Below are 12,739 nucleotides of genomic sequence, written 5' to 3' on the forward strand. Positions count from 1 at the left end.
ACAGGTATTATTGTCTTTCCAATCTTTCTCTTTTGCTCCCGTCTTCCACTTCGTCTTCCTCTAGGCTTAGAATTCTTTTTTGGGAGCGTGATGGGTGTGGTGTCTGGGCTAGTGCAGGCTGGTGAGTACGTATTTCTAAAAAATGGTCATCGTTGTCAAGGTCTGAATCGACTGATAGCAACTGGTACCTATTAGTGTGATTTGGGATAGTGGGTGATTTGGAATAATTAAAGTACTCATTTTGATCATTGGTGTACCTAGATCTTTGTGGTTTCGGTGAAAAATTAAAACCAGAGGAATTATGGTATCTTGGTGATCGGGGTGCAGAGTGATCATTGGTGTACCTAGATCTTTGTGGTTTCGGTGAAAAATTAAAATCAGAGGGATTATGGTATCTTGGTGATCGGGGTGCAGAGTTATAATTTTGTTGAGGGAATTTTCTTTGTTTATGTGAGGGTAATTGATATGTGTTGGTTTTATTTTGATATGGTAATTTTGAAAAACCATGAAATTGGTGAGGGAAAGTTGTTTGGGGCCTTTTTGCGGGTGGGGATTGGGGATAGGATCTCCGTGTGGTGTAATTCTGATATTTGGAAGGAGGTTGGTGTAGCGTATTGTTGTAAGAGTGGGAATTGTTGTGCGTATAATTTTGGTAGTTTGGTCTAGAGGAATAGTTCTCTGAAGTGTACTTTTTTTTAAAATGGTAAGTTCTCACTTGTTTATTTGAATAATCGGTTTTGTCTCGAATGTATTTTTTGATTTTCAGATGCTTTGTGTCAACTTCAACCTTTTCAATTTTATTTTGAATTAGTACGGAACTGATACTGGTACACAAGTTAGTGATCACAATTTTTTAAGACTCTATAAAAAGGTTAATTTCAGGCATGAGCATTTTTACTCGTCTGAGCAAGTTGCCTTTATTGTTACATTTCTGTTATGTACACAACATGGTCATAGAAAGGATTTAGTTGTACTTAAAGGGCTACTTCAAGCACCATGACCATTTTAGTGATTTGAAGTGGTGATGGTGTATGGAGTCTTTATGTTTACTGTGAAATGCTACACGTGCAGAGCTATTTCATGATGCTGTAAATCCACACTTGGCAGTCAGTGCCATTTGTATGTCATCAAACTGTTGATTCTATGCAGTGGTAATTGGCTAAGAGCGCCCAGTTGACCCTTTCAGCCAATGAATGACTGGGAGGATTGGAATCTGCAGAAGCCAGAAGTGACTCACCAGCACGCTGTAGTGTTTATGAGGCTTGGAGTAACCATTTGTATGCATTACATTTTTTGGGGGGTGAAGGGAGGAGTGTTGTGAGTTCTTCAGTTGTAAACATGCATTTTTACCTTCCCACCTATGTGAGTCAGGTGTAATTTTTTATTGGATAATCACAGGGGGACATTTCTACCATCTAGCATGGAAATCATGTGGTTAATAGTGTTACTGCTATTAAGGTGGATCTGTCATGGTGGAATGTCATTGACATTCTAACACAATCTGAAGATTGACAAAGACAAACGAAGGACTACTTTGTCTTATGGGCAAACATGATGTTAACAAAAGTGTAAAGTTGTCCATCACAAGTGATATCTGTGGAATTCAGAAATCATCTTGTTTATCGAGGGACATGAACTATGGAGGTTCACAAGGTCGTACAGGATACTCATGTGCCTCTTGGCAGATGAAGCTCCGGTAGCCGAACAAGGCCTGCAGAAAGATTTGCTTCAGGTAAGTAAACCTATCTTCCACTGCACCTTGTGGCCACCGGTCCCTAACCAAAGATGTCACCTTCTGGGGTCTTTGTATAATATGCAAAAACCTAAAAAATTAACAAATCCACTTTAACCTCCGGGGGGGCTTAAAAAACATCTGACAGCTGCTAATTAGCCATCCTAATTTAAAAAAAAAAATATATATATATATATATATATATATATATATTATTTTTTTTTAACATGTGAACTGCCACTATTATTATTATTATTTATTATTATTGCCATTTATATAGCGCCAACAGATTCCGTAGCGCTTTACAATATTTTGAGGGGGGGGATGTAACAATAAATAAGACAATTACAAGAAAACTTACAGGAATAATAGGTTGAAGAGGACCCTGCTCAAATGAGCTTACAGTCTATAGGAGGTGGGGTAATAGAAACATTAGGATAGGAAATATCAAGTAGGAGTGAAGCAGAGCTGGAGGAGAGAGCAAAGCACTAGGTACATATGTTAATGAGAACCATTTGAGCAATTACTTGTCAGTAAGTGACTGCAACAAACATTAAAACAACCCAATGTCGGGGCGGGGCCGGACAGCCATGCTGACCGGTCGCATGCAGGACAGGCTCCCGAGAAATCTGGCCTGTAAAGCCAAATTTACAGTCCTAGTACTCGACATACCTACAAGACACTCACATGGTGGTGGAAGAGGTGGCAGACCCCGAGACCCGGAGTTTTGGGTCCCCTGAGGGAAGCATGCAGCTTCGGGAGCTGCGGCCTACTCGGGGGGAGAGCGGGGTGGACGGCCGCTGCCTTGCCTCCTTCCCCATCTGCCACACACCGACTTTCTGGGGGACTGCCGGTCCCGTTTCCCCCCCCTGTGGGCCAGGGGGGGGGGGGGGTTATCCTGGTCCCCACTGCAGAGAGCTAGAGATACGTGGAGAATAAGTGGCGTGGAACCCCCAGGGCCTACCTTACAAGATGGCGGCAGCGCCGAGCCTGGTACCAACGGCACACGCCTTGTGAGACCACACCACCCACCACAAAGCAAGTCCGGCTACAGCATGTAAACACCGCGTGCAGCTCGCCAGGACCCCGCAGTTCATCGCTGGCTTACAACAAATAAGAGGGCAGAGGACTGGTCCGGGCAGATATTGGGGCTTACGCTGCAACATCCACGGCTTCCAGGTACACAAAAAAGCTTGGGCACACAAAGCAGTTTCTCCAACAAGCAGTCCACTACAGGGACAGGTTACAGCAACATATCAGATCTTCATACAGTCCCTAATGGAGATGCCTGACGCGGAGCAGACCTACGCCTATGGAGCCCATCCAGCACTTTGCGGACGGTGGGGCCTGATGAGAGGGCACTAATGCTTGAAAGCCAAGACTGTCGCCATAACAAGCCCGATGGAATCAACTTCGCTACCCAGCCTGCTGAATACCTAACCAAGAGGGCATGTGAGTGCTCCCCAGTCTGGCTTATGCAGCCCCAGCGCTGGGTCATTAAATCCTAGCAAGAGAATGAGGACTTGGTGCATGCTGGACTTCGCCAAATTAACAGGCGGGAGGTCAGTGGGGGGTGAGAGACTCATGTGGGACTATTGTGCTTACAGTTTCTCCCCAATTACATCTATGCTTAGCAAGCTCTGTCGCTGTGTTGGGTGCCTAAAGCTATATATGTGACCAGCTCCAGTAGTACTTACATTCATGTTATGCCTACTATCCCTTGCTCTACTACATGTTAACTCATGCAGGATACTATAAGCAACTATAACACGCCTGTGGTTTTCTTTTTAGTGCACATTATAAATACTACATGTGAACATAGCTTGAATCAAAAATGTGCTTGCTACTTCAACATTGTTTTATTAACAGCAGCTTAACGTGTTTCATTTTCATTACCAGCCAAAACTGGTTATGAAACAACGTTGTTGTTTCAACGTATTTTCAAAAAAGTGCAGTTTCTGAGCACCACATTGTCAATACCGGCGTTTAATCTATGCGTGCTGCTGTGGCACTTGACATATGCCTGTAACTCATCATGCACAGAAAAATAAAGAATAAAAATAAAAACAACCCAATTCCAGCTAAGTTATTTTACCCCAAATATTTTAATTCCCTGATCGGTTCTCCACAATTCCTTGCGAATAACGCCGTTGGCGATGTGTGAATCTGCTTTAGTGTTCACACAGTGATACAGATGGAAGTAACACAGTATATTCCTGTAATTGCAGTGGCTGGCCGAGGTTTACCAGTCCCAGGGAATGATGACTGATGCAGAGATGTGCTACCGGAAGAGTTTACAGCTGGCATCGCAACAAGGCAGCTGGAACGGGAAGCTGTCCAGTCTCCTGCGCTTAGCCCTTCTTGCACTCAGAGCTTGCATGGTAAGTCACTTAAATGGACCAATGGGCACTAATAATTCTTCTAATCTGCTGCTGTACGCAGAATGCTGCAGAGTTAGGAAGAAAACATGTCTTTATTATAAATAATATTATTATAAAGAATATATAAAATAATTTTTGATATATTTGTTACAGTCCTGCATATAAAAACAAATTTAAAATAATTAGCCTATACACTGTGAATATTTAGTTTTCCACTTTACTGTCCAGGCAAAGTCTCCCGATAGTCACTGGCCAGCCCTTCTTCAGGAGGCTACAAGTGAAGTTCTAAAAATGACCTCATGCCCTCTCGCTATTTTACTCCAAGGAATAATGCAGTTCAGCACAAAGGGATCACGGTGAGTAGCACTATAGTTTGTCCTATCACAATATCACTTTTTTATACAATTGCACCTTTGAATGAAATGTTGAGATAAAAAACGATAACTTGTGTTGACCTTTTTGCATGTGATGCTGCATTCGTTAATTCTAAATCTATATTAAATATTTATCAAGTTATAACATAGTTCAGTTAAGTCCAGGCACAGCCAGGGAACACATTGCATCGGAGGAGATTTATCAAAATGTTGCAAACATTTTTATTATTTTAGTTTGTTTTATGTAATTGCTTTGCTTTGCTCTCTGTTTTGTCAGTTGGTTCTTTATAGCCATAACAATCATTTTTAAATGTACGCTATTTCGCTTCACTTCTCTTTTTCCACCACTCTTAATTTGAAAGTGTGTTCCGAAATAGAAATTATGGTGCAGGTATTGCAGGTAAATTTAATGAGACTACAGCCGTAATGTATTCGCAAGTAATGCACATTCCACACATGTAAAAGTTTAGCTGCAATAAATTACCTGCAGGAGTTTTTTTTTTTTTTTTTTACATTTTCAGTTAGTAAATTCTGACTGCATTTTTAACTAATCTTTGCCAATTGACACTTTTTTATATATATAATTCTGTAGCAAAAATACATTTATCTGAAAGTTTCCAGCCGATCACAGCAGAACCACAAACACTTTGCTGACCAGATATACTAGAATGGGGTTACTCAGTAAGGGCTACGCGTTTCGCATAGGGAGGGTTAAGAAGCTGGAGGGTGAGGAATTCCCAAAATCTTTAAGCAATTTTTTTAATTACAGTTATTGTATATTATCAATGAAGGGCAGGAAGGTAATATGCCAGGTCCTGTGATATTGATTGTGTTTGTAAAAGGTGAAGTCTGTTTCGTGAAATCGAACAAGTAATAGAAAAAATCTGAGCTGTTTCCTTTAATGTTTTTTTTTTATTTGTTTATAATGTAGCAATAAATCAAATTCCTGGAGATAAGTTATGTGGTCTGTGCTGCTAACACATACAATAACCAAGCATTGTTCTGTTTGTACACCTTGATTGAAAATATTGACTTGTTAAATATAATTACAGTTTCAAAGTCGGCTTATCATATTTGTTCTTTAATCTTTTTGAGAGTGAGTGAGTGAAGCCATCAATAGGCGGTTACATCTCTTCCCCAATTCTTCAAACCACAGTGTCTACAATAGAGCTTGTGCTCTGCAGTCAGAAACCTAAATGAACACTAGAGGGCACTGGCTACACATATACTTTCTTGTTAACAAATGCTAATCAAATCAGGTGCTAATCACATTGCTACTAAGTACATAGATGTACAATTATAAAAAAAAAAAATGCCTGTAAATAATGTTTAATTTGGTGATTGTAGATTGCAAAAAATAAAAAATCTGCTCTGCATCTTTCATGGTAAGGATCTACAGTTAGATCTGGAAATATTTGGACACTGACACAGTTTGCATAAATTCGGCTCTGTACGCCACCACAATGGACTTGAAATGAAACAACCGAGATGCAATGGGAGTGCATACTTTCAGTTTTAATTCAAGGGGTTGAGCAAAAATATTGTATGAAACATTTAGAAATTGCAACAATTTTCATACACCGTGCTCTAATTTCAGGGGCTTAAATGTAATAGGACAAAACAACAATAAATAAAATGTAAATTTGGAATACTCTCGGTCATTGTCCACCTTTAAAGTGAAGCGACATCCAGTCAACTTTGCTGAAGTTGGCTGAATCTGAGGAGACAATATATCCCTATACACTTCAGAATTCATCCGGTTGCTTCTGTCTTCTGTCACATCATCAATAAACACTAGTGACCCAGTGCCATTGGAAGCCCATGCCTTCACACTACCTCCACCGTGTTTAACAGATGGTTTTATCTGTCCAAAGAAAGCTGTTCCAGAATTGAGCTGACTTTTTTAGATTTTTTTTTGGCAAAGTCTAATCTGTCCTTTCTCTTCTTGAGGTTTATGAATGGTTTGCACCTTGTGGTGAACCCTCTGTATTTGCTCTTGTGAAGTCTTCTCTGTATGGTAGACTTGGTATTAACCATTCTCTCTGCTTTAGTTCTAAACCCTCAAATTGGTTATTAACCCTGTATTTATTTAGGGGAAAATGATTTTATATATTTATTGTGCTATCCAACTGAAATGCTAATTTTCCATTTAGATTTTTGACTTCCTTAGTTTTTGCTGCTGTGTGATCAGCCTGGATCCAGCTTAAGTCACTCGGGTCAGGGCAACTAGGCTGTTGCTCCGTCCATTCCCACTTGCAATTTACGTTGCAGGAGGTGGCTTGCAGTGGCAAGTAACATTTAGGATTGGCTAGTAATGAAAGGCATGACAGTTTGAGCCCTGAGAGGAAATTGGTAAATTATGAAATATTTTAATCATTGCCTACCCATCAGGCTTATTATTAAATTACCAAAAAGGCATCGTAATAGGGCCATGGCCATTGTTTGGCTATTGGTCCTTTTTCCATAGCCGCATTGGGATTTACATTTACTTCCTGTCTGGCTTTATTTGTTTCTGAAGCTTGCACACACCTGTGGAAAAAATAAATTTAAAATGTGTATCCATTCTTTTCCATTTTTTTTTAGAGAGAAATAAGAGATATACTGAGCCTCTTATCCTGGCTGTGTCAGAGCTCTCGAGTGTTAATGGGTATAATTTGTACAGTCTCTCAGGGCCTCAGAAATAGAGGGAATCGTGGCATAACAACTTTAACATGTTTTTGTAAACAATAATAAAAGTCTTACTGGGGGCACATGTAATTACTCTTTAGTGTAACGTGTACCCGCTTTATCACGGTGCCTTGTTACAGCTCTGACACATTTTCTACTCAAGTTAACAATTGCTTGCATACGATGTGCACACACATACATCCCTGCGTGTACACTAACCACGCACACCAACATCCCTTCTATTAAATGCCTTAAAATACACAAAATACACAAGTAGGGGGGGCGAGGCATGACCATCATGGTGGAGAGACGTGTTCTGCACGAGCTCCCACACAAGCCTGATTGTAAAAGCATAAAGAAACAATAGTCACCTCAACAACTTTAGCTTAATGAAGCAGTTTTAGTGTATAGATCATGCCTCTTAGGTTTCACTGCTCAATTCACTGTCATTTAGGAGTTAAATCACTTTGTTTCTGTTTATGAACAACGCAATTCAGTGTGTCGGGCGCTTCAAAATTAGTGATGTGTCAGAACTAGTATAAAACCAGTGATTCCCCAACACTGAAAAAATGTGAACCAAAAAAGTCATGTGTGTACTAGCCAGGAAAGAATAACCTGTGACACGATAAGTGGAGATATAGATGCAATATAAACGAATTATACAAACATTTGTCTTCTAAGCTGATAGACACAGGTTATCACAGGTAACCTGAAATACAATAAAAACAGCAAAACATATTGTGAACCGTAAAATGACTTTTAAAAGTGAGGAATAAAGTTGGACTCTCACTCACATTGCTCAGAGCTGTCCCAGGCTCTATATTAGTGGCTCAAGGGTGCCACAAATGGCTAGGAAGTTCTTCATATTCCCAATGTATGGAATGACGATGATGATGGATCTTCAGTAAAAAAAAAAACTTTATTGTATTAAAACAAGCATACTACTTATACAAATAAAAAATATATACAATACAACTTGGGTACTAACATATATAATGTGGGAGTGAACAACTCTCTCTATAGGTATCACTCACCATGTGTTCAATAACCCAGATAGTAAAAAATAATAATAATAAAGTGCTTGTAATATCAGTAGTCAGCAGACGCGTTTCGACTCCAAGCCTTCTTCTAGTGCCAAACCTATAGAGAGAGTTTTTGGGCTTGCATAAGTGGCTCATGACCATGTGAGTTTAACCATTTGCAGTTAAAAAAATGTATTTAGCTGCTACGTTATTACCCTATATATTTTCTATTCTTGCTTTCAGATTTACAAGAGTGGTGTTTTTTTACATGTGCTTAAAGGGTAAAGTTGTATTGAGTGCTCTCACCATCCACATTTGTTGTAATATTGTACCATTTAATTGTATATGAATAAGTGACTCGCATTTGTGATTGGAGCACCTAAGTTTTTAACCCCTTAAGGACCAAACTTCTGGAATAAAAGGGAATTATGACATGTCACACATGTCATGTGTCCTTAAGGGGTTAAACCTTTTAACCTTAATTCTTTTTACTCACTAATGCAAAGATATATAAATTCTGTCTACGCATGTAGAGCTAGTATGAATATTATACTCTGCCTTTACTCATACATATCTAGCCTGGTTACGTTAATACAGTTAACACATTCATGTCTAGCCTGCTTTTTCTCTGCCTTGACAAAGATTACTAAATTGCTTGCTTCTGCTGTTGTGACGTTGCGAGCCTGTATGTAATCTTACGCACAACAAAATTAAAGAATATAATTTTTTTGTATTTATTTTTAAATACACATGTTAGATACACCCATGTAAAAAAAGTGTTTCCATTGTTTTCACTTTTTTGACTTTCTGATGTCATATCCACCGACATCACATCCCATTGACCCTTCCACCACTTCACCCTTCACTATTTCCTTTCCTTCCATCCCACCATCCACCTATGGCCTCAACCCATTTTACCCCTATTCATATCTCCCTTCCATCCATTCCACCCCTCTCTATCTTTTTCGTGAACCATCTCCCTGCCATCCTCATCTCTATATCCCTCCACCCATCTTACCTCCTCCCACCTCGTGTCCCTTCTGTGCGTGTTGTTTATTTTATGGTGTGTGCATATTGTGTGCTGCTGTTGTTGCAGAAGACTTCAATATTTTTATCACATACCGCCCAGTTGTTTTGGATCCAGAGAGACAATCCTGATTTGGTACAGTTCCGATAAAGTGACTCTCCAGCCAAGCAGTTTTACTCACCTGGTTCCAGCGCCGAGAGCCTCGTGAAGCCGCGCCCCCTATTTCGTCAAAATGACGAAATAGGCGGGCACGAGCAGGGAGCAATCAGACGCTTCCATTTGGAAGCGTCATTGCTCCCTTGTGCGCATGCGCGGCTTCGCCACACATAGGGCGGCATTCATGCCGTCCCCTGAAGTCCTGAGCGCACTACCGCGCATGTCAGTCAGCTCAGCTCGCGCTCTTTGCCCGCCTCCTCTCCTCTCTTGACAGGCTGGAGAGAGAAGGCGCGCACAGAGTGCCTTCTCTCTCCTGCACACGTCAGACGTATTTTAAACGTCTGACGTGTACAGGGCCTTTTTAGGGCCCTGCATGATAGGAAGTCCCTCTGGTGGCCGTCTGAGTGACAGCCACTGGAGGTATTGCTATCAATCAATGTAAACACTGTATTTTCTCTGAAAATACAGTGTTTACATTAGATTGCCTGCAGGGAGCTATAGATCTCACCTGAACAAATACATTAAGCTGTAGTTGTTCAGGTGACTATAGTGTCCCTTTAAGAACAGATCATTATAGGAAGGTTTTATTTGCACACGGGCAGCTCTGGCTGTCTGTCTTGTAGGACTGTCTGGTGTACATTTGTACCATTACAGCCATGGACATAATCAGTTCACCACCTCGCATCCTAATTTCATCCCCTCCGAGAGCTGTTCTGTCAGACCCTGCAAACTGGGAGCTCTACATTTATATTCAACTCAGGAAGTGCTTAAGGTCATTTGGATGTAAATGTGAACATTGACCCTGCCGTGCCAACCGGCTCTTTATGCCATGTAAATGGAGACCGCTTTGTAAAAAAAAACTAAAAAGATTTCTTGCCATTCCTTTTGTTGCGTGTTACATGTGCATGGAACTCATGAGGTAAAGTTTATTTACATTTTAGTCTCTGGCATGGCCTGGACTGCCTGCCGTATGGAGCAATTAAAAAAAAAAAAAAAAAAAAAATGTATTCATTTATTTTTTAATTTTAATTTTTTTTTTTTTTTTTTGTGGAAAACACCCAAACCATGGCTAACTTCCATTTACGTGAATTGTGTAAAGTGACCGTGACACTTTAATGTATTCTGTTTCTATCCACCATTAATGGTGTCCAGAATCACTAGATGGTAAAGTAAAGAGCGTTTTATTGGAGAGATTATTTAGCAGGAAAGTCATTTTTGTTTTGTCTTTTATTGGTTCCTATTCTCTCTCCTTGTTTCAATGTGCGGTATAAAGCAGACACTAAGCTGGCGGGTGTGGGATTTTGGACAAGTTACACATGGCTAGGAAGGGCTCCTGCTGTTCTTCATTTCCATTTGGAGCCGTGTTCTCAGGCTTATTTAGTTAAGGTGACTTTCAGCAAAGTGGTGAGATTTATAAAGTGAGGAAGAGCAATCTAAAGCAGGATGTCTACACCTTAACTCCATAAGTGCCTAGAACAATCATTGATCAACTACTGGCCTCTTTACTGTTTTACTGTTTGGATTTATTTTTTTTACTTTATAATTTTTACTGTAATACAGCAAAATAGCACAGTGAACAATGCTGAATAGGCTACTTTTTCTATGCAGCAAGGATAACGGTGACAGTTATTACAAAGACAACATATAATTAATCAAGCTGTCACCTATTGTAGTATCTGCTATAAGTTGCATGCAATGTTAAGGGAGCTAAACTATTGCTTATTCCGAATGCTTATACATGGGAGGGTGAGAGCTACCCTGGGTTTGCACAGGGTTCTAAAAACCGAACTGTATTAGTTTACTTCTGGTTATCCTCCCGAATGCCCTTGATCTGTTGAGGTAGTCCGGATCCGGAACCATTGTTGAGCCCTGAGTTCCAAATCCCACTATTCCAGAGAGGCAGCAATGGTTACAGTATTCATCAGCCCAAATACATAGAACCACTCCATTGGCCACTAAAGCACAAGCTCACCTGCCCTGCGAAGGCAATAAAGTTAGGTGAGTCCTACGCTACACCTCTTGGACGAGTCCCTTTGTTTTTTTACTTTTGTTTGTTTGTTTGTTTGTATGTTTTACGGTTGTCTATTTCTGCATTCATCAGAAAAAAAGTGTTGAAAAAGAATAGTGCGTCACATCATTAAACATACTCTGTAAAGCCAATGCAGGACTTTTATTCATTCCATTCACAGCCAGTGTCCTAAATATGGGCAGCCCTGCTAACTGACCCATATAGTTGACTGTCAATCCAGCAGCCATGACTCCTTGGGCAGTGGACTATCCCTTTAAATGTGGGAAAATCCAGCTACCAGCTCATACATCCCTTTTCCAAATCAGAGATGAAGTGGAGCAGACATTGTGCTGTGCCTGGAAGGGCCTCAAATCCCCAGTCTCGACTAAAGCTGCAGCTGCCCGACACAGTCTTCCAGCTGTCTCTAGCTCGGTAAATCATGGTTTTCAAATCTATTTTATTGCAATGCTGGTCCATACCCTTTTAATCTTTTTGGCATTACTAATTGGCTCTAACAGGTACCCATGCTCACTAAGAGCTTTCTTGACATATGCTAAGGAATATATTATTATTTATTATTATTACTAAGAGCTTTTCTTGACATATGCGAAGGAATATATTATTTATATATATATATATATATATATATTTTATTTTTATTGTACATATATTGTCATTATAAATCTGTATTGAAGGCAGTCAATAGGATCTATTCCAGTAATCCCAGTGAGGACAAGCATTCTGCATGGGGGTTGAGAAATAGGTCTAGCCCACACCAAGTCTTCTGCTTTTAGATAATGGACTTCTTTCACAAAGTCCTAGCTGAGGATGAGAAGTTGAAGGACACCTCTCCTGAGGTGAAATACACTGGAGAAGACATGATATCGTCCTTCTATGCATTGATCCTGTTAGTAACGGCAAATTTACCTCGCTTAATGTTAATGCACCTAACTCCCACCCAAACCATAGGCTTCTATCCCATGACTCAAACAGATACTGAATCAATGCAGGATGGCCACGATACATTGCTCCAATGACCCTTCTCCGTCTGTCTGACAAGCGACTTCCTACTTTCCCTGTCTAAACTTAATAGGATTTCCACATTCATAAGAATTGTCGCTTTATGCCTCGTCATACGCATGAAGAGAGCAACATGTTTTAGATTAAGTTATATTTACCTCTCAACTGTATTTGTTTTCCTGTGTCTCAATGCTTTTTGTGTGAGCTTGGCACATTCCCGATGTGGAATGTTTTTGCTTATTGTGATTAGTGGAATGGAACTCATTGATTGCCTTAAATGGAGATTTATAATGAATAAAATAAATATATTCCACACTTTAAAATATAATCCTTGGCACCAGCCTAGAAAGCT

General features: G+C 40.1%; 1 protein-coding gene across 3 annotated transcripts in view; it reads left to right on the top strand.

Moving 5' to 3' along the window:
• SKIC3 (SKI3 subunit of superkiller complex) overlaps positions 1–12,739 on the top strand; it is a 105,675-nt gene that overhangs the window by 85,938 nt on the left and 6,998 nt on the right. For all 3 annotated transcript variants that reach the window (XM_063453685.1, XM_063453686.1, XM_063453687.1), the window contains exons 38-39: positions 3,961–4,113; positions 4,342–4,469. In XM_063453685.1, coding sequence (XP_063309755.1) covers positions 3,961–4,113; positions 4,342–4,469 — 281 coding nt within the window. The remainder of the gene's footprint in view (positions 1–3,960; positions 4,114–4,341; positions 4,470–12,739) is intronic.

Source organism: Pelobates fuscus, chromosome 5 (assembly GCF_036172605.1).
Source record: "Pelobates fuscus isolate aPelFus1 chromosome 5, aPelFus1.pri, whole genome shotgun sequence".
Lineage (NCBI taxonomy): Eukaryota > Metazoa > Chordata > Amphibia > Anura > Pelobatidae > Pelobates > Pelobates fuscus.